We start from the raw sequence: 21438 nt of genomic DNA on the forward strand, positions 1-21438 counted from the left end.
TGTTTTCCCCAACTCTGGTTTTTAAGATTTTTTTTATCAGTGGTTTCAAGCAATTTAGTTATAACGTCACTTCATGTAGAATTTCATCATTTTTCTTGTGCTCAGGGTTGAGTTCTGTGGATCTATGGGTCTACGGATTTCACCAAATTTAAGAAAAGTTCAGCCATTATTTAAAATATTTTTTTCTGACCTCCTCTGTTTCATGGGCTCCAATTATACATATACTTGCCACTTGAGGTTTTTCCACAATTCACTGATGTTCTACTAAGTTTTTTCCAGTTTTTTTTCTGTGTGTTTCATTTTGAACTATTGTTTCTTCAAGCTCCCTAATCCTTTCTTCTGTGGCCTCGAATCTGCTGTTAATACCAACTAATATATTTTTCAACCCAGACATCATAGTTTCACCTTGAGATGTTTGATATAGGTCTTTTTACACCTTTCAAACACTTAACATTATTTTTATTTGATGTAAAACAAGACTTCTGTTTTCTCAAATGAAAAGACCAAAAGAAGAGATATCATGGGATATCATACCTTTCATATGTCTATTTAACATCTTTTCTCTAGTGTCCTTGGATACATTTCACATACCTGTTTCCATGTCCAGGCCATTGCCTTATGATTCTCTTCAACCAGAAAGTACCCACAGGGAAGACTTCAGCTTTTGGCCATGAAAGGGTACTCATTACCAAAATCGCCCTCCTTCTGTCATAATCAGAAAACAGTATGAAATACTTGCAACTGATCATTTCAGACAAGGGATAATGGGTGGCACAGGGAGGGGGGCCCAGAGCCAGGCAATCTTGCTGAAGTGAGGGGACAAGACTGGTGACAGGAGGCCATGGCAGCTAGAATTTGCAGGGCACAGTCCCTGAGAGAAGGAAACTACACAGAGAAAGTTCCAGAAAAGTGCATACATTTCTCTCCAGGGAGCCACTCAAGTTCCCTCAGTCAGAGAGGAAAAATTACCCAGGGTACAGAAAGTCCTTCTTCCTGAGAGCTCTTTAGCCTGTTCTAGTTGGGGAAGATGGTGGAGAGGAATAAATAATAAAGCTCCAGTCAGTCAGGAACCCCCTCAGCTCCAAAAAGCTATAGGTTGGGGTAAGGAGAGGAAAGGGGTTAAGGCAAGGCATGCTCTCCAGAGGGCTAACGAAGAGCTATTCTAAGAAGACAAGTGACTTACACATTTGACATTTTATAGAAATGTTAGATTAACTGTTGGGCCGGGCGCAGTGGCTCACTCCTGTAATTCCAGCACTTTGGAAGGCCAAGGTGGGTAGGTCACTTGAGGTAAGGCGTTCAAGACCAGTGTGGCCAACATGGCAAAACACTGGCTCCACTAAAAATACAAAAATTAGCTGGGCATGGTGGCTTATGCCTATAATCCCAACTATTTGGGAAGCTGAGGCACATGAATTACTTGAACCCAGGAGGCAGAGGTTACAGTGAGCCAAGATCACGCCACTGCACTCTAGCTTGGGAGACAGAGGGAGCCCCTTTCTCAAAAAAAGAGAAAAAAAAAAGCCAGGTGCAGTGGCTCACGCCTGTAATCCCAGCAGTTTGGGAGGCTGAGGCGGGCAGATCACCTGAGGCCAGGAGTTCGAGACTAGCCTGGCCAACATGGTGAAACCCCATCTCTACTAAAAATACAAAAATTAGCCGGGTGTGGTAGCATATGCCTGTAATCCCAACTGCTCAGGAGGCTGAGGCATGTGAATCGCTTGAATCCAGGAGGCGGAGGTTGCAGTGAGCTGAGATTCAGCCACTGCACTCCAGCCTGGGCGACAGGTCAAGACTCTGTCTCAAAAAAATAAAATAAAATAAAATAAAGAATGACTATCATCACACAATGTCGCTGAAGAGATTCTAGGGTTCCTACGGGTGACAAAGTGGTATCTCCTTAGAGACATGTCCAGGGCACAAGAGTGGGTGCATTTAACTATGACACACATAAGCCCCAAATCAGGCACTCAAGTCATCGTGTCTTTTAGATATTAAAGAGGGTGGAAAAAGGTATCACTGCTCTTCTCCATGTAACCTGTTTACAGAATGGGAAATGTCAGGCCTCTGAGCCCAAACCAAGCCATAGCATCCCCTGTGATTTGCACATATCCCAGATGGCCTGAAGTAACTGAAGAATCACAAAAGAAGTGAAAATGCCCTGCTCCTGCCTTAACTGATGACATTCCACCACAAAAGAAGTGAAAATGGCCAGTTCTTGCCTTAAGTGATGACATTACCTTGTGAAATTCCTTTTCCTGGCTCATCTTGGCTCAAAAAGCTCCCCCACTGAGCACCTTGTGACCCCTACTCCCACCCGCCAAAGAACAACCCCCCTTTGACTGTAATTTTCCTTTACCTACCCAAATCCTATAAAATGGCCCCACCCTTTTCTCCCTTCACTGACTCTCTTTTCGGACTCAGCCCGCCTACACCCAGGTGATTAAAAAGCTTTATTGCTCACACAGAGCCTGTTTGGTGGTCTCTTCACATGGACACGCATGACAGGAACCACAAAGATTTGGGAGGGTGGGGGCACCACCAGGACTTTTAGAGGAGAAAGAAAAAGGTATATCCTTTGTGGATTTCCAGAATGTCAACTTTTCTCTTGACTTAGCAAATCATGCAGCAGTCTCAGCACATTATTCCCAGAGGTGCCACTTTAAGCATGTGACCAGGACTATGCAGTGACCTGGGCCATCCCCACACACTGTTCAGGTTCTGTACCTGGAATTCCTGCCTGTCCTTAGATGATGGGGCCAGTGACTTCACAGACCCAGTACCTAACTCTGGACGATCTTCTGGAACTCCGGAGGGAAGCACACCCCCAACTGAGGACTCTGGAGATGTGAGAAGGAAACAGACAGGTGTTCTTTTCTCTATTGAATGCAAAAGCAGTTTTCTTGTAAGATGGGCCTTGGTGATTGTTCTGTTGCTTGGGACCCACTTCCTTTGGTTACCAAATAAGGCTTGAGCCATCACATTCCTTGTTGTTCTTGGACAAGACCCTGTTATCATCCAGAAGTATTAGGGTGACTTTTCCTATAAGCTGCCGACACTACCAATCCCCACTGAAAAATGATCACATCATCCAATTTCACCAGCCCTCCCCATACTCACCAGGTTTTCAGGAGAAGGAATGTATGTCATGGAAAGCTTGTTAGTGACATGTTTTTGCTTTATTGAAATTCTTTCTTACAAAAGGTCTGATGTATTTTAGGCTAGGCCTAATTTCCTTTAGTCCCTGAAATGCAGGCCCATGGTCATTTCCATGTTCTCTGAAGTAGGTATGTAAACTAGTAGACTTCCATTTTTAGGGTTCACACACTTTTTAACATTGTTTTTATTTGATGTAAAACAAGACTTACATTTTCCCTAATGAAAAGACCAAGTAAGAGAGTACGTGCGTCTTCATGGAAGCGATAACTGGATTCTTTGCCAGAACCGGGTTGGGAATTTAGTTTGTTCAGTGTGGCATCTTTTATCTTTAGTCTTTTTTTGTTTAGTTTTTTGGTTTTTAATTTAAATGCAAACCTCGCAATGTGCTGAACTATGTAGTAGAAAGTGCTATGTTTATATATGCATACATACATTGGCTCTGGCAAGGGAGGCATGACTACATGCGTGTTATGTAAACATAGCAATTGGTCAGAGGAGAGTTTCTCATCATTAGGACGTTGAAGGAGTAGCAAGCATATTGGAAGCAAGAATGACCTAGGGCCACATTGACTTAGTTGTCAGCCAGGAGTGTTGCTGATCCTACACCTGGAGGGGCCCAGGTCTCTCCCCAAGCAGGCCGGTGCTCACCTGATATGACAGGTGATCGTGTATCTGAGGCCTATAAGTTTGAGATTCCCCCAAGGTGAGGTGGGTCTATACTCACTTGCTACCAGGTAGCTCCCCTAGTTCTCGAACACATGTATGGCCCAGTTCTGCTCCTCATGTAAAAAGCAGAGCATGATCTCCCTATCTCTAGGAGGAGGCTGCAGATTGCAGATTTGTGGAGGCCCAAGGCCCCTTATTCCTACTCCCCACCCCCAGAGGTTATAGGGAATCTTCATTTCCTTCCACCCGTAGGGTTTCCATTAGGACTTGTGTTTTCCTGACCACAGATTCACACCTGAAGAGGCTTGGAAGATGCAAAATCATCACCTCCAAACAGCTGAGACACACATGACTTGGCTTTAACCGTGACTGCCCAATGCCGGAGCACTGGACTCAGGTTTAACATGGGCAGCCCCCATGTCACCCTCCACATCAGCTTTCCTCCTACACTGACGGTCGGCCTGGAAGCCAATCATGTTTGACCTTGCACTCACATCCTGGAGGTTCTGAAGTATGCAACTTTCTAGTTACACGCCACACTTTCTAGTTACTGTACACAAGCTTTTTGCTCAGGCCAAGTAAAGACCATAAGTTCAGATGGGAACATAGTCTCAGTCATTCTGTCTTCTGACTTGCAGGCTAGGTGAATGGACCAGTTAAGTGCTACCTGGAGGTAAGGTCGTATCCAGACTCACATGCCCTGGACCAATGCAGCTAAGTGGATACATAAATTTAGCACCCAAGATACTATTTAGCCTGCCATGGTAGTCATTCAACATTAGTGTCATTCCCTTCTCCAAATCTAGCTGGATTCCTGCAGGTGACTTGCATTTCCCTCTTGCCCCTACAGCTGGCTTCTCCTTTATGTCACTTCCTCAAACTAGCAAATGGGGAGCAGAGGCAGAGTAAAGGGGGGAAATTCATCACTTGACATTGCCTCTTGCTGGGGAGGAAGATGTTGAAACTCTTGGACTAATGGAGGTTTGGGAATTGTCTGAAGAGCAAATGATCTGTACTACCACCCATCCCTGCTGCTGCACTTGTCTCTGACACATTCTCAGCATTTTCACCTGGAACTAAAAGGCCAAAGGGAACTGGGATATTGAGGCCTGGTGCATGGTGTTCAGAGGCTGGGCAAAGTGGTGATCCAGTTGACCGGGGCTCCTCATGCAGGAACCTGGTGGAAGAGAGAGATGGGCAGTAGGTCCCAGAGTTACACTTTGGAGCACATGTTCAAGAGGAAAATGACGACTGGCCCCCACGGTCCTGGGATGCAGGTGTGAGGACTGGGAGTGCTGGATGGGGTGTGGCCGAGGCATGGTCAGGGTGGCCCTGGGCCGTGCCCCACCCCAGGGATGCAGGAAGGATGCTCTGTGTGGGACCCCGAGCTTGGGCTCTGCCCACTTTCAGTGTCTGTTGCATGTCACACTGGCATCTTCAGCATGCCCACAGTTTGTTACCCCCCATTTGGAGAAGCTGCAGCGGAAGATAGTTTCCTCTGTGCCCTTGCAGGCGACGTCATCCATCCAGATCCTCCCAGTGCCTGTGGAGACAGGGAAACACAGCTTCTAAGCAGATACACAGGAGGGCAAGAAGGAGAAGAGAGAGCATGACTGTGTCTGCCCTTGACTTGGCTCTGCTGCACACTCAAATCTAGGGACTTCCAGCTGCCCTCTCCACCTCCCCACAAGACCTCATACTTATTTTCTGGGATTAGTTTCTTGAGGGCAGAATCACAATAATTGATGGTGATGATGGTAGTGGCTATGAATATCGGCTATGTGTCAGGAGCCGGACAACCCCTCTTTTTTAGTGGAAGTGTCAGGACTGACTATTAAAGTCTTAAACTCTGTCATTCACTCTTGAAGTACATGGGTGAAATCCCTTTACAAAGAATGTCAAGAGAACATTTAAACCACTCCCCTGTTGTTTGGTTCTAACACATGAACTAAATGGCTTGAACATATTTTTGTGATGTAGACCTTTTCAGCCACTGTTGTCAAGGGATTGCCATGCAATGAATCCAGGGCTGGAGCAGGGAGGAGAGGCCCCTTCCACCACCTCCTTGGATGTTGTCTCTTCTCCAGAGCCTCTTCCTGGCCTGGATAGCTGTGGCTCTTACACAATAAGCCCTTTGAGGCAGAGAATGATTTTCAGATTAAACGTCTCCTGGAAGACACATCGGTTTGCAAATTACCCAGGAAAAGGCTGCAAGCTCCAGGGCTCTGTGGGATTAGTCACACCCAAAGCAAATAAAGACTAACAAATAAAGAACAGTTCCAAGGTGACCCAGCCCAAATGCATACATAGGATCTGGAAACTCTAGCTGGTGTTTCACCAGGGGTTCTGGCTTGCGTCCAGTCATGGGAGGACCCATACAATGGGAACAGGGTCATCAAGGGAGGAGCAGTGCATATCTTCAGTGACATCAACACTGCGGGGGATCATTCCCAGAGGAATTTGCCAGCAAACCCTCTCTGCTCCTGGCACCACCAGGCAGAGGCTAGAACTCCCGTCAGCTCTGGGTACCAATCATTGCTTGAGCTTTAGAACTGACAGCTGATTACTCAAGGTACAGTCTGAGGACCAGTGCTGTCAACATCACTGGAGAGCTTGTTAGAAAAGCAGACACACAAAATCTTCCTTCAGCTTAATCTCTCCCACACTGCCCCTAACCCCACTCGAAGCTGCCCCTAACCCCACACTGTCCCTAACCCCACTTGAAGCAGCCCTGAGAAACATCGCCCATTATCTTTCCATACCATCCCCCCCAAATTTTTGCTGCTCCAACACTTCAACACTATTTATGTTATTTTTCTTATTAATGTAAGAAGACAGGAATGTCAGGCCTCTGAGCCCAAGCTAAGCCATTATATCCCCTGTGACCTGTACGTACACATCCAGATGGCCTGAAGTAACTGAAGAATCACAAAAGAAGTGAAAATGGTCTGTTCCTGCCTTAACTGATGACATTACCTTGTGAAATTCCTTCTCCTGGCTCACGAGCTCCCCCACTGAGCACCTTGTGATCCCCGCCCCTGCCCGCCAGAGAACAACCCCCTTTTACTGTAATTTTCCACTACCCACTCAAATCCTATAAAACAGCCCCACCCCATCTCCCTGTGCTGACTCTCTTTTCGGACTTAGCCTGCCTGCACCCAGGTGAAATAAAAGCCTTGTTGCGCGCACACACACACACAGACACACACACACACACAGAGAAAAGCAGACTCTTGGCCAGACGCCGTGGCTCATGCCTGTAATCCTAGCACTTTGGGAGGCTGAGGAGGACAGATTGTTGAGATCAGGAGTTCAAGACCAGCCTGGTCAACATGACAAAACCCCGTCTCTACTAAGAACACAAAAATTGGATGGGCGTGGTGGCACATGCCTGCAATCTCCGCTACGCAGGAGGATGAGGCAGGAGAATCACTTGAACCTGTGAGGCGGAGGTTACAGCGAGCCGAGATCATGCCACCGTACTCCAGCTTGGGTGACAGAGCAAGACTCAGTTTCAAAGACAAAACAAACAAACAAACAGAAAACCAAATTATTGAGTCCTCTGTGTGCTCAGTACCATTCTGATGAACAGAAAGAAAGACAAAACAACAGACGCAAAGGATTTCTGCCTTATGGAGCTAACGTTCGAGCTTCTATGTGTTTATTTATTCATAGTAGGAAAAAGTTACACTGAATCCTACAGGCTTCCATCTGTACCTCACACATAGAAGGCAGGAGGGCTATTTAACAGGTATTTAAGAGAGGGAAACTGAGGCCCCAGAAAGACTGAGTGACATCTCTAAGTATGTAACTATTGAGGGGAAGAGGCCCTGATCTGGCCTCTTGTGTTCGGCCAGTGCAGTCTTTTCTCCTCATATAGCCACAGTGCACAGCCCGTAACACTCAGCCAGGGGACGGCAAACCATGAGCCAGGTCTGGTCAACGCCTGCTTTTATAAATGGAGTTGTATTGGAACACAGCCCCACCCATTTGATTGCATATTGGCTAAGGTTGTTTTCTCACTCCAACTGCAGAACCGAGTAGCTGTGACAGAGACCACCTGGCCCACAAAGCTTAAAATATTTGCTATCCAGCACTTTATGGAAAATGTTGGCTGACCCTTGCACTAAAGCTATTTCCCAATATTTGAATCTTATCTTAGATAAAAGGACAAGAGGAGGTAATAATGCTCTAATTAGAAGTGAACACTCCTAATTTTGTCTGCCTGTTCCCACCTACAAATCTATCTGATGTGCACCCATCCTTACCTCCTTTTCCATCTGTCTGTCTCCCTGGGAGATGCTCCCAGCTGCACTAGGTCACACTCCCTTCCGCGGCCTCCCGGGCCTCCCTCCAGTCATCACCCTTCCACCTCTCCATTTGCATCACTCCAACACCTCCTGGACCAATTTCAAATTTAGAACATCTTCAAGGCCCTCCCATTTGGGTCTTTCCTTGGCTTCCCCCATGCAAACAGAAAATCTGATTACTATGCCCTGTCCAGGAGAAATTTTATGGTGCCAGACCCCTGGGAGAACCGTCAGGGCTTGGAGACAGGGAGGACTCAGGTTTGGCAGGCACTGGAATTCCTTCCTTCCTTCTATTCTTCCTTCCTCGCTCCCTTCATTCTTCCTTCTTCCCTCCCTCCATTCCTCCCTGCCTCCCTCCCTCCCTTCACTCCTCCCTCCCTTTCTTCCTACCTTCTCTCCCGCCTTCCTTTCTTCCCTTCCACATTTATCCAGCTCCTCTTATGACCCAGGTAGTTTTGGGATTTGAAACTATAAAGGTGAAGCCCTCAAGATGTTTCCATATATCACAGGGATCAGGAGAGTATAAGAAGTGCTGTGATAGAGAAAAATGTGATGGGAGCATAGAGGAGGGTTATTCCCAACTTGGGGGTGAGGGAGCATGGAAGGAGCCAGTGTGGAGAGGTATGGGTTGGGCAGGAGGCGGATGAAGAAGATCCTTGGGTGCTGAGCTAGGGAAACTCAGCTTGATTCTGAGAGTGATAAAAATCCTTTGAGGACCCAGGCAGGGAGTGAGGTGACCAGGCACTCATTTTAGAAAGATCCCTAACAGTTTGAGACCAGCCTGGGCAATATAGCGAGACCCCATTTCTCCAAAATAATAAAATGAAATAATTAGCTTGGCGTAGTGGCATGCGCCCGTGGTCCCAGCTACTCTGAAGACTGAGGCAGGAGGATTGCTTGAGCCTGGGAGGTCGAGGCTGCAGCTAGCTATGATTGCACCACTGCACTCCAGAGGGTGCACTCCATGGGTGACAGAGGGAGACCTCATCTCTTAAAAAGAGAAAAAAAGAAAGAAAGATCCCCAGCATCCACAAGAAGGAAGGTCACAGGAGCTAGCCTGCAGGTGACCCAGAGTGCAGAAGTGACAGGGCCAGGACACGCCGTCGAGGGACAGCTCACTACTGAATGAGTGTGGGGAGTACCAGGTTTGCGCACGTGGGACCATTGTTTTAGTTGTGCGTCAACACAAGAGTCTCTGATTCTTTCCATCAGGAAACAAATGCAGGGTTCAAATCAGCCATCTAAGAAGGGTCTGTGCCCCTTCCTCAGAGTCTGTTGTGCCATCTGTAGGAAGGTCAATGTGCTTCAGCATGTCAAAAGGAAAGCAATCAAAATGATGAAGGCTTTCCAAATCTTGTCATATGGGGACAAGATGAATACTGGGGATTTTCACCTGGAGAATAAAAGACTCAGAGAGGCAGAGACAGCCCAGCAGAGTGGTTCAAATACAGACTCCTAGGATACCTGCTTGAGTCTAAATTCTGGGTCTGACATTTGCTAGCTGTGTGACCTTGGGCAAGTTATTCAACCTCTCTATGCTTTTATTTCCTCATTTGAAAAACTGGGATGGCTGCGTACGGTGGCTCATGCCTGTAATCCCAGCACTTTGGGAGGCCAAGGTGGGTGGACTGCTTGAGCCCAAGAGTTTGAGACCAGTCTGGGCAACATAGTGAGACCTCATCTCTATTAAAAGTAAAAAGTTAGCTGGGGATGGTTAGTAGTCCCAGCTAGTCAGGAGGCTGAGGTAGGAGGATCGCTTGAGCCCGGGTGATCAAGGCTGCAGTGAGCCATGACTGCACCATTGCACTCCAAACTAGATGACAGAACAAGATCCTGTTCCCCTCCTCAAAAAAAGAAAGAAAAAAGAAAAACAGCGATGATACCTGTATACTTCATAGTGCTGTAAAGATGAAATGGGTGAATATTTGTTACATGTTGAGAACATAGCCTGGCACAGAGTGAGTATCATATCAGTGTTAATGATAAAAGCATAACAGAGCCATGAGAACAAGTTATAAAGGTCTGAGGAACTAGCCAAGGGGAGAGAGACCACAGAAGCTGTGCCTGGGACACAGGACTGGGGAGGGCTGGTACGGGACACCACCAGGAGACCGGACTTAGATCCAGGGAAAGGAAGAATGTTCTAATCATCAGAACTGTCTGATGACCACCGGAGGTGGTTGCCTGGGGCAGAGCAGTGAGTTCTCATTGCAGCAAGCATTCGGGGAGAGGCTGGGGACCTCGCGGAATTGCAGTGGAAGGGACTCCGGCTTTGGAGGGGGGCCCAGTCCTAGGATGTGCAGGCCTTCTCCCATGTCCTTTACCCTCAGAGCGCCTTACCTTGCCCGAATCGAGCTGTGCGGTACACCTCCTCCACGCCGCGGAAGCCGAGCATGCGGCACACCACATCTCCGTCCTTCTTGTCCCAGCCGTCGTCACACACGGTGCCCCAGCGCCGGTCGTGGTACACTTCCACACGGCCCTCATGCGGGCCTGAACCGTTCACCAGACGAATCATCATCGGGGCCTCCACGCCACCTGCCAGAGCAGCCGACTGTCACTACCCAGCTCTGGACACACCAGGACCCGCCCCCAGGGGCCTTCTGTGACTCCCCCGGTCCCTGGGTAGGAGGAAGAGAGGGCTGGGGCCCCGCTATATCAAGACTTCAGCCCGCAAATCTCCCTGTGCCTCGCCTGCCCTTTGCCAGCCTTCTCTCCACCTAAAAAAAAAATAGCTTTTTAACACTACGGTGCTGATACAAAAACAGACACAGAGACCAATGGAACAAAATAGCCCAGAAATAAAGCTACACACCTACAGCCATCTGATCTTGGACAAAGTTGAAAAAATAAGCAGTGGGGAAAGGACTCCCTATTTAATAAATGGCGCTGGGACAGTTGGCTAGCCATATGCAGAAGAATAAAACTGGACCCCTACCTTTCACCTTATACAAAATTATATAAGTCAAGATGGATTAAAGATTTAAATTTAAGACCTCAAACTGTAAGGATCCTAGAAGAAAACCTGGGAAACATTATTCTGGACATTGGCCTTGAAAAAGAATTTATGATTAAGTCCTCAAAAGCAATTGCAACAAAACCCAAAATTGACAAGTGGATGAGTGGGACCTAATTAAACTAAAGAGCGTCTGTACAGGAGGGGAAAAAAACCCAAAAAACTATCAACAAAGTGAACAGACAACCTACAGAATGGGAGAAAATACTATTTGCAAACTCTGCATCCAACAAAGGTCTAATATCTGGAATCTATAAGGAACTTAATTCAACAAGCAAAAAACAAATAACTCCATCAGAAAGTGGGCAAAAGAGGGGCCAGGCTTAGTGGCTTATACTTATAATCCCAGCACTTTGGGAGACCAAGGCAGGAGGATCACTTGAGGCTAGGGCTTCAAGACCAGCCTTAGACTGGGCAACATGGGGAAACTCTGTCTTTACAAAATAATAATCATTAGCCAGGCACAGTGGCCCATGCCTGTGGTCCTAGCTACTCGGGAGGCTGAGGTGGGAGGATCACTTAAGCCTGGGAGGTTAAGGCTGAGTGAGCCATGTTTGTGCCACTGCACTCCAGCATGCATGACAAAGCAAGACCCTGTCTCAGAAAAAAAAAAAAAAAAGTGGGCAGGAGACATGAACAGATATTTCTCAAAAGAAGATATACAAGCAGCCAACAAACACGAAAAAATGCTCATCATCACTAATCATCAGAGAAATGCAACTCAAAACAACGATGAGATACTGTCTCATACCAGTCAGAATGGCTATTATTAAAAAGTCGAAAAACAACAGATGCTGATGAGCCTGTGGAGAAAAGGGAATGCTTATACTGTTGGTGGGAATGTAAATTAGTTCAGCCACTGTGGAAAGCAGTTTGGAGATTTCTCAAAGAACTTAGAACTATCATTTGACACAATAATCCCATTACTGGGTATACATCTGAAGGAAAATAAGTCATTCTACCAAAAAGACACATACACTCATAAGTTCATTGCAGAATTATTCACAATAGCAAAGACATGGAATCAAGCTAAGTGCCCACCAGCAGTGGATTGAATAAAGAAAATGTCGTACATATACACCATAGAATACTATGCAGCCATAAAAAAGAACAAAATAATGTCCTATGCAGCAACATGGATGCAGCTGGAGGCTGTTATCCTAAATGAATTAACGCAGGAACAGAACACCAATACCTCATATTCTCACTTTTAAGTGGGAGCTAAACACAGGGGTGGTGGCAGGAATACAAGATGGGGGAGGGTAGAAGAGGGGTAAGGGTTGAAAAACTAACTACTGGGCACTATGCTCACTACCTGGGTGACAGGATCATCTATACTCCAAGCTTCAGGATCACACAATATACCCAGGTAACAAACCTGCACATGAACCCCCTGAATTCAAAATAAAAGTTGAAATAATAAACAATAAAATAAAATAGCCATTTTTAAAGAGTAGTTTTAGGTTCACAGAAAAATTGATTGAAAGGTACAGAAAATTCCTATATACACCACCCCTCCCCCTACACACAGCCTCCCCCAATATCAACATCCCCCGAGAGTGGTGCATTTGTTACACTCAATGAACCTACACTGATGCATCGTCATCACCCAGAGTCCACAGCTTACATTTGGGTTCACTCGTGGTGCTGTGCATGTGATGGGTTTGGACAAATGTATAAAAATGTGTATTCGCCATTACGATATCATACGGAATCTTTTCACTGCCCTAAAAGTCTCTTGTGATCCACCTATTCAGTGGGACTATTCATGTCTCCCTCCTCGCTACCTCTGGCAACCACTGATCTTTTTACTGTCTCCATAGTTTTGCTTTTTCCAGAATGTCATATTTGGAATCATACAGTATGCAGCCTTTTCAGATTGGCATCTTTTACTTAGTAATAAGTAAGTGAACCTTCATGGAAGGTTCTTTCATGTCTTTTCGTGGCTTGATAGCTCCTTTCTTTTTAGAACTGAATGATATTTCATTTTCTATGTGCACCATAGTTTACTCATCCATTTACCTACTGAAAAACATCTTGGTTGCTTCAAAGTTTTTGCCTGGATGAATAAAGCTGCTATAAATATCCATGTGCAGGTTTTCATGTGGATGTCAGTTTCAGCTCATCTGGGTAAATATCAAGGAGTGTGATTACCAGATTTCTCTCCACTGTTTGAGACCCGGTGACCAGCAGCCTTGCCTGCCAGGGAGGAGAGTGTAGGAGAAATAGGAAGCCGAGGATGGTTAAGGCTTTGTGGGCAGGTAGCCTTGTTGTGTCCCGGGAAATGTCTTAGCCCTGATTTGGTCGTTCATGTTCACTTTCCCACTAGGCTGTGAGTGTGAAAGTGCTTTAAGCCAGAGAGAGCTGGTTGTGAATTTTGGTTCTGCCACTTACTATCTGCAACTGTGAGACACGTTGGTTCATCAAATCTGAGATGCCACCTGTTGTAACGGGCACCTCACTGTTTTATATGCTGCTAAGAAGGAAAAAACTCTGGTGTAGGTGGCAAATTATGTCAAGTGCCGGATGCGTCCTGATTTCACAGATATGTAAATGTGTGTCATAGAATCAATGAAACATGGCAATAGATGTGAAGAGCTCAGAATAGCACCTGGCACATAGTAGGCCCTTTCAACCTGAATGACTTTAAGTTAGCCTCACAACCTCTCTAAGGGCATTTCCCCGACTGCGACATGGGAACAACATCCACACTGCAGGACTGTCATGCAAACACAACACAACAAAGTTAAAGGGCTCTGGGCACACTCCTGGCCCATGGAAGCGTCAGCAATGCGGGTCTCTTCCCCCTTCTCTGAGGGCTGAGCCCCTGCCACATTGATCTCTAAACTCAGTGCTTAGCACACAGCCTGGCTGGAGGAAATGAAAAATCAAAGTTTGCAGAATGGAGTAGAAAGTCATTCCTGAGCATTACAATGCATTGGTTCTCCAAGGGGAAATGTTGGTGACTCAAAGAACACCAGAGCAACTGAAAGAAGCCTTTGGATCATCACAAAGCCAGGGTTTGGCTGGGAAGTCATGGTCTCAGGGCGATACACATGGTCAGTGCCAGAGCTGGGATCACAGCTTGGGTTTCCTGATGCGTCTTCCCATATCCTTTTCACCATCCTGCCTGCCCCACTACTCCTGGGGGCTATTTCCCCTGCTGGGACCTGACCTGAGCATCCTCACTTGATAAGATACTGGAGCGGTCAGTGGGTCTTTTCAAGATCATTAGGAACACCAGATTCCACGGCCAATCCAGACCTACTGAAAGAGAATCTTAGTGGCAAGAGTGAGGGATCTATATTTTCCAAATGTCCCAAATAATTCAGAGGTAATTGGTTTGTGGGCTGTGGACTGGCATTTGGATTAGACGATCCATCAGCAAGGTTCCTTCTAGCTCCAACCCTCAGTAATCCAAGGTCAGAGAAGAAATCAAGCTCATCTCTTTTTAAAGCCAGAAACCACTGGTGTCATGTGGGTGGGGGTGGAATTGTACTGGAACCCAGTGACAAGTGGGTGACACAATGCAGGAAAATGCCTACGTGAACTACCAGAGAAAATAACAAACCTACTCAAGCCCTGCTACCAATAAGCGCGGTACTCCTGGACTTTTGTTTTTCCTTTATCTTTTATTTGGCCAAGTGGGCTGGAAGGAGCCTCCTTTTAATGACTGTGATTTGGCAAAGACCTTCATAGGTCCTGAAAGAGTTGGCAGAATTGACATCTGTGCCCCATGAGAAAGGAGAGAACTCAGAACTGGCCACATGCCTGGGCCAAGAAAACTCTTAGAAAATTCTGCAGAGGCACCAAGGAAGCCACCAGGAAGCGACCCCAATCCCAGGAAGGATGCTAAAGACTACAGCGAGAGCACCAGGGATGCCTCCTCTCGATATTGGATGTACTTGCTGTGGATCCTTCATCCCTGGCCAGGTGACTGTTCTCTCCATACAGACTGCAAATACAAACTCATGCAGGCTGTCCCCAAGCAGGCTGAGGCTGCGCAAGAGAGATCCTGGAGAAGAAAAACGTGGAGAGGAGCTGGAATTCAGAGGCTGGGTCTGACACCAAGAAACTCCCTGGGAGCGGTAAGGACAGGCTAACCTGCAGCCAGCAGCACCAAGGGGGACCTGGCTGCTATGTGGGGGCTTGGCCCTGGGTTGGCTGAGGCCAGGCTGTCAGCCCTGGTTTCTCACAGACTTGCCTCACCTCTGGCTGCATCAGGGGGCCTACAACAGAAGCCACAGCGTGGAGTCAGCAAGTAGGGAAAGAAGTGGCAGGAGGATGCTGTGAGTCCCAGAGCAGGCCAGGCAGAGGTCACGTGTGGGGTCAAAACAACAAGAAGAGGCTGGGTGTGACTAGGCAGCCAAGGCAGACAGTTGGAGACTCCCTGACTTAGCCTCTCTGTTCTGGCCAGCCTGAACTCACTTTGTGCACCTACTTGTTTAGCCAAGTAAGTGACTAAGAGTCTATTAGACAGCTATGGATATGCCCATGAACAGAGTCCCTGCCCTCATGGAGCTGACATTCTAGGGAGAGTCTGGCAATACAGCTAGTCAACAAAAACAGAACCATAATCATAGCCAAGCGGTGATAAGAGCATAGATGGGAACAGAAGCACAGGAAGGAAGTAAAGAGTGAGGCAGGCACTATTGTGGGCAAGTGAACAAAGGAGTGGAGAGTGACGGCAGGCGCCATCTTGGCTGAGTGGACAAGGAAGGAAATGAGAGCGAGGGCAGCCACCATCTTGGACAGGTGGACAAGGGAGGGACTGAGAGGGCAGGTACTATCTTGGACAAGTGAACAAGGAAGAGGGTGGAGAGTGAGGAGTGAGAGCAAGTGCCATTTTGGACAGGTAGAGAAGGAAGGACTTGAATGGAGACCTGAATGAGCTGAGGAAGGACATGGACTCCCTCACCTCGGAAAACCCCTTTCTATACTCTGGCCTAAGTTTTCCTTGTCTTTTAGATCTCAGCTTAGATGCCTCTTCTCCTTTCCTGGTCCCCACACTCAACAGGGCCCCTTCTAGGTGCATGCTTATAGCTTTGTATCATAATTGCTACTGCTATTTACTTTCTTAGGACACTGTGAGCCTTCTGAGGATCACGTGACCTGGTACAGGGCCCAGTGCACTGAGATGCCCAGCCTGTGCAAAGGGAAGGCGTGCATTAATGGATTAATACATTAATACTCATTAATACAGACCCAGATGGGCAGGTGCTGTCTGGAGGGCATGGCTCCCCAGAGTCCAGGGTTTTGGTGGCAACCTGAATGGAGAATCCACCATCAGGGCCCCAAATCTTCAGCATCCTCTTTATTATATCACAACCCTTCTAATCACACACTTGCTGCCTTCTCTACTTGAGATGGCTCTGGATTCTGGACCTGGAGCTCAGGCTATTACAATGACTGTACATCTCAAGTGAGAGAATGGGGACATGGCTGTCCAATGATCATGGTGGTTGCAAGGGGAAGTCTGGAAAATGTCTTTTGGATGCTGAAATACTGAAATTCCTAAGAGGTCTCAATGTATATGGAAGTGATAGAAGAATATTTGGAAACAAGACACCTTCAAAAAATTGAAAACATATGATAACCATAATTATGGGACACATAGCATCGATTTCAAGGATGTCTCTGGGCCATGGCCCATGCTCACCATGCACCAAGCAAAATCATGGCCTGCAGGGCTCCTCATGGTCTCCTCAGTAGGGACCACATTGATCTCAGGAACTGAAAAGTGCCCTCAAGGGAGAAAAAGAACTAGAGAGCACCTGGGTGAGGCTGGACAAGGCACCACTCCACCCAGACCCCAGTGTCAGTTCATCAAGCACGGAGGCCTGCTCCTCACCACCTGTCCCCAGACCCCCTAGACCCAGGGCCTCCCCCCATGGTGGAGGGCCGCCTGCCCACAGGGTCAACAGATGCTGCCTGCCCCAGCAGGGTCAACACAAATCTGAAAGCCACACCTTCTCCCCTGGACTCACCCAAATCAGAGGTCACATTTTGTTCTAGCTCCACTTCACAGAGCATGGTCCCAAGCTGTGGATTTTGCATCCTTTTCTCCCCACCCACAAAATCTCAACTCTGTGACCACCTCTCTGGGAAACCACAGGCTGAGGTTTGACTTGCTTATGATGTAGGCTGCCCCGATTCAGGAACTTGGAGTCTAAATTCAGAAACTCGTGTCTCTGGCCTCCTTTGTCCCTGAAGAGATATAAGGGAGGCCGGCAGGCAGCCAGGAGCCTTTCCCAGAGCTGAGCAATGAGATCACCTCCAGCAACACACTTGGGGAATCACCAATGCCCTCCAGCAGCGACTACCCTCTAGCCTGAGAAGGACGTCATGATTTAAGAGGTTTGGGTTTCTGTGGGCAGAGGATTTAAACTCCGCTTTTTCCCGGCAGTTTCTGCCCCAGGTCAAAGCTTTCCCACCAAGCAACCAACCGCCACTGGGAAATGCTCTTGCCCCACAATGTGTCAGCCCCCACTTAATCAGACACAGTGACTGACAGACAGCCTCAGCCTGGTCCGTGACTTCCCCAAGACTCTTCCTGTCAGTTCAGGGAGCTTCCTTCTCAGATGCCCCCCAAGAGGGTCCCTGCAGGGGGAACGGGGCTACTGGAGTCAGGGAGATGCCTCTCTCTGCACATGGCAGTGGAGGAAAATGGGAGACAGGGATTCTTGATTGTGGGAAATTCAGACACTCCTAGGCTCCAAAGCAAGAGCAGATGCTCCAGATAGAGAGCAAAGGGCAAGAGAGCTGGTGATGAGCAATGGAACCCCAGGCTTTTGAGGTTGCAGCCACGTCCCCTAGTAACTGTCCTTCAATGACTACAAGGCCCCTTCACCTCCTCCTTGGCATCACACCGCATTGAGCCCTTGAAAATCCTTCCTGTGCAATGAGGATCAGCAACCCGGAAGAAAAACCTGCCCCATACCACTCCTGTGTGGATATCTGATTTGCATCCCTCAGGTGAGGGCGTTAGGTGCAAGAGGAAAAGAGACTATCATGCTTTTCCTCTTGTTCTGAATCCCTAACCTGCAGACTGGGGTCTGCCCGTCCATGCCTTTGCGGTTTGCAAGTTGAGAGGATGGTACTGGCTACAAGGCTGGTCCTCACCAGCTCTGTGCAGGAATGGCACCGGCACATAGCATCACTTGGCTGGGAGACCCAAGCTTAAGGCAAACACCAAGAGCTTTTCCTTACTAAAAACAAGGGGAGGCTGTTCTTGACAGCTTGTTCCAATCCCCATCCCACAAGGTTTTGGCAAAGCTTTTTCTTGTAATGCCCACCGCTGCCCCCCACAGCAGAGACACCCAGATGTCCACAGAGCTCATCTCTGTTCCTCTTTTCCCTGCTGCCCCAGAATTGGAGACCGTGAGCCTGAGATGGAGCAGGGACCCCTCTTAGGAGCTTCCAGGCCCCCAAACATGGAAATAAAAGAACATCTTGAGTTTCTTCAAGGGAAATTCTAGGCACCTAGCTAGCCCCAAGAAGTAAATGAGCAACTTGATAAGAAAGAAAGTAATAGTAGCTTAAAATAATAGTCAAAGAAGTTAGAGTCATAAGATGTTTGGCTTTCTATAGAAACCAAAGAGAACATCTTAACATATGTCCCTGAGGTGTTTTTCAGAAACCCAGCTGGATGTTTTTCAGAAACCTAGAACCAAATGGATTTGCTGGCATGTAGACCTCGAATGAGGAGAAACTGAGACCTGAACTCTGATTGATGGACTTGGTTTTTTTTTTTTTTTTTTTTTTTTTTGAGACAAGGTCTGGCTCTGTCACCCAGGTTGGAATGCAGTGGTGTGATCTCGGCTCACTACAACCTCCGTCCCCCAGGCTCAAGCCATCCTCCCCTGCCTCAGCCTCCCAAGTAGCTGGGACTACAGGGTGCGTGCTGCCATGCCCAGCTAATGACTATGTTCTTTATTCTTTATTCTCCACTGCCATAGAATAAAGGGAAATTCCAGGCACCTGGCTATCTCTGAGGACCTGGAGGAAGTCACATCCACAGGCCAGACCTTAACATTCCTTTCTGCTGAACCCAAGTTTTTAGACAAAATTTCCCTTCCCTAACCAATTGCAAATCAGAAAGTCTTTGAAGCCATGTATGATGTGTAAGCCCTTGCCTCCAGATTTCCCACCTTTTTAGGCCAAACCAGTGTATAACATCCATGTATTGATTTACAAATTTGCCTGTAACTTCTGCTTTCCTGAAATTTACCCCTGTCTTTAAACAGCCTTGCTTGTAAGCCATCCAGGAAATTGAGTCTTAAGCATGAGCTACCAGATTCTCTTTGCTTGGTGCCCTGCAAATAAACACCATGCTTCCTCCCACTGCACAATTTCAGTACGGATGTTGGCTTTACCACTCCAGGTCAGAAGATCCCACTTCGGTTTGGTTACAAGCCCCATCAACACCCTGTGACCAAGGTTCTCCCCTTCGATAAGGAGAAGCAGAAAGAGAAAAGTGCTGTCACCTCAAAGCCCAGACCAGAGCGTCCTTGCCTGGTTTCACTGTGTAACCCTAGGGGAGGGAAGTGGTTTGAGGGAACATAGGGCAGGAGACTGGCTCCTGGCTGGGTAGCCTCCTTGCTGTCTCCCAGATCAAGGGGCTCATTGTTTCACCCCACAAGTTTTCTGGAGTGTCAGTTCCAGCCCCAGCTTGGAGCTGTCTGCCTCACTGCAGCCCCAGACCACAGCACCTGCCTCCCCATTCCTTGACCTGTTGTACTGAGCCTGCCCTTCACCCGGGTCACCCCTGGGACCAACCTCATGGTCCTCAGCCACGCTCCTGCTATGGGCCCCAAATCTCTCAAAGCTTGAGCTTGTTCCCCAGTAAAGAGGCACAGCTGAAGCACAGATGAGGCCAGGTCATGGAGAAGATCCAGGCATGGGTCTGGACAAGGAATCTTAGCATTTTCTCAGGATATCACTAGGAACAACTTCCATTAGCTTAGCTGTCGGCAACAGATGTCCCACTACTTAGCGCTTGGGGCAATTTTTAGGTAATTGTGACACCATCTTTGGGCTTTTCCAATAATCACAAATGATGGTGAAGCATAGCATTTGCCAGCTGGTAGAGATTTGAAGATGACGTCATCCACACTCTTCTCATGACACACGTGGAAGCAGAGGCCCAGAGAGGTGACGTGCTTTACCCAAGTCATCCCACAGCTAGCAGAAGAGCCGGGGCCTGAACTTGAGACTTAATCCTCAGGCCAATCCTCCATCTGTACCCTCCTTTCTTTCCCAGAATTCTTTTTTCAGAAAATCCCTGGGCATGATCCACCAATTTGCATCACGACTTTGATGCAAGATGCCTTTTGATGGAGCAGTTACGTGAAAAAACAATTACTTTAACCCTGGAACTGCAATGCTTCTAACTAAAATTCATAGAAACAGCTTGGTTTCTCCTGAGTCTTATGGGAGAACCAAGAAGGCAGGGTTGCCTTTGTGAAGCACAGTCATTGCTGAGTTTGCATTTGAAAATGAACATGCCAACGATTGCAGGCAGGGTAGGATAAACCAGACTTAGCTTTTGAGGAAAGTGATAATATTCGCTGAAGTCCAGGGTGATTCTACTTCCTGTGCACAGATTTGCAGCACCAAAAATGCGTTATCTGTATTAATTCTTTATGCATGTTTTATCAATGTCTATGTTTATTTTTCCAATTGCATATTTATTTATCCATCCAGTTGCAGGTACAGAATTACTACCACATTCCAGGATTGTGCTAGGCACTAAGGATGCAAGGATAAATAAGTGTTGTCTTTGCCCTGGACTCACTCAAATGAACTAACAGTTTAAAATAGATAAGAAAGACCACAGAATGTCAAAGCTGGCAGAGAACTCAGGGGCTCCCTATGCCAAAACCCTCAGTTAGAATTGAGGAAACTGGTGTGGCCGGGCGCGGTGGCTCAAGCCTGTAATCCCAGCACTTTGGGAGGCCAAGATGGGTGGATCACGAGGTCAGAAGATCAAGACCATCCTGGCTAACACAGTGAAACCCCGTCTCTACTAAAAAAATACACACACACACACAAAAACTAGCCGGGCATGGTGGCGGGTGCCTGTAGTCCCAGCTACTCGGGAGGCTGAGACAGGAGAATGGCGTAAACCTGGGAGGCGGAGCTTGCAGTGAGCTGAGATCCGGCCACTGCACTGCAGCCCGGGTGACAGAGCGAGACTCCGTCTCAAAAAAAAAAAAAAAAAAAAAAAATTGAGGAAACTGATGTTGAGAGAGAAGTCACCAGCCGTTACTGTGATGCCAGATCCTT

The 21438-nt window shown here is 47.4% G+C and overlaps 1 protein-coding gene across 1 annotated transcript in view; it reads right to left on the bottom strand.

Annotated features, from left to right (window-relative positions):
• Positions 1-3080: 3080 nt before the first annotated feature.
• SCARA5 (scavenger receptor class A member 5) overlaps positions 3081-21438 on the bottom strand; it is a 122603-nt gene continuing 104245 nt past the window's right edge. Inside the window, exons 8-9 of the mRNA XM_007962015.3 lie at positions 10476-10673; positions 3081-5368 (exon numbers count right to left, since the gene is read on the bottom strand). Coding sequence (XP_007960206.1) covers positions 5232-5368; positions 10476-10673 — 335 coding nt within the window. The 3' untranslated portion in view covers positions 3081-5231. The remainder of the gene's footprint in view (positions 5369-10475; positions 10674-21438) is intronic.

Source organism: Chlorocebus sabaeus, chromosome 8 (genome assembly GCF_047675955.1).
Source record: "Chlorocebus sabaeus isolate Y175 chromosome 8, mChlSab1.0.hap1, whole genome shotgun sequence".
Lineage (NCBI taxonomy): Eukaryota > Metazoa > Chordata > Mammalia > Primates > Cercopithecidae > Chlorocebus > Chlorocebus sabaeus.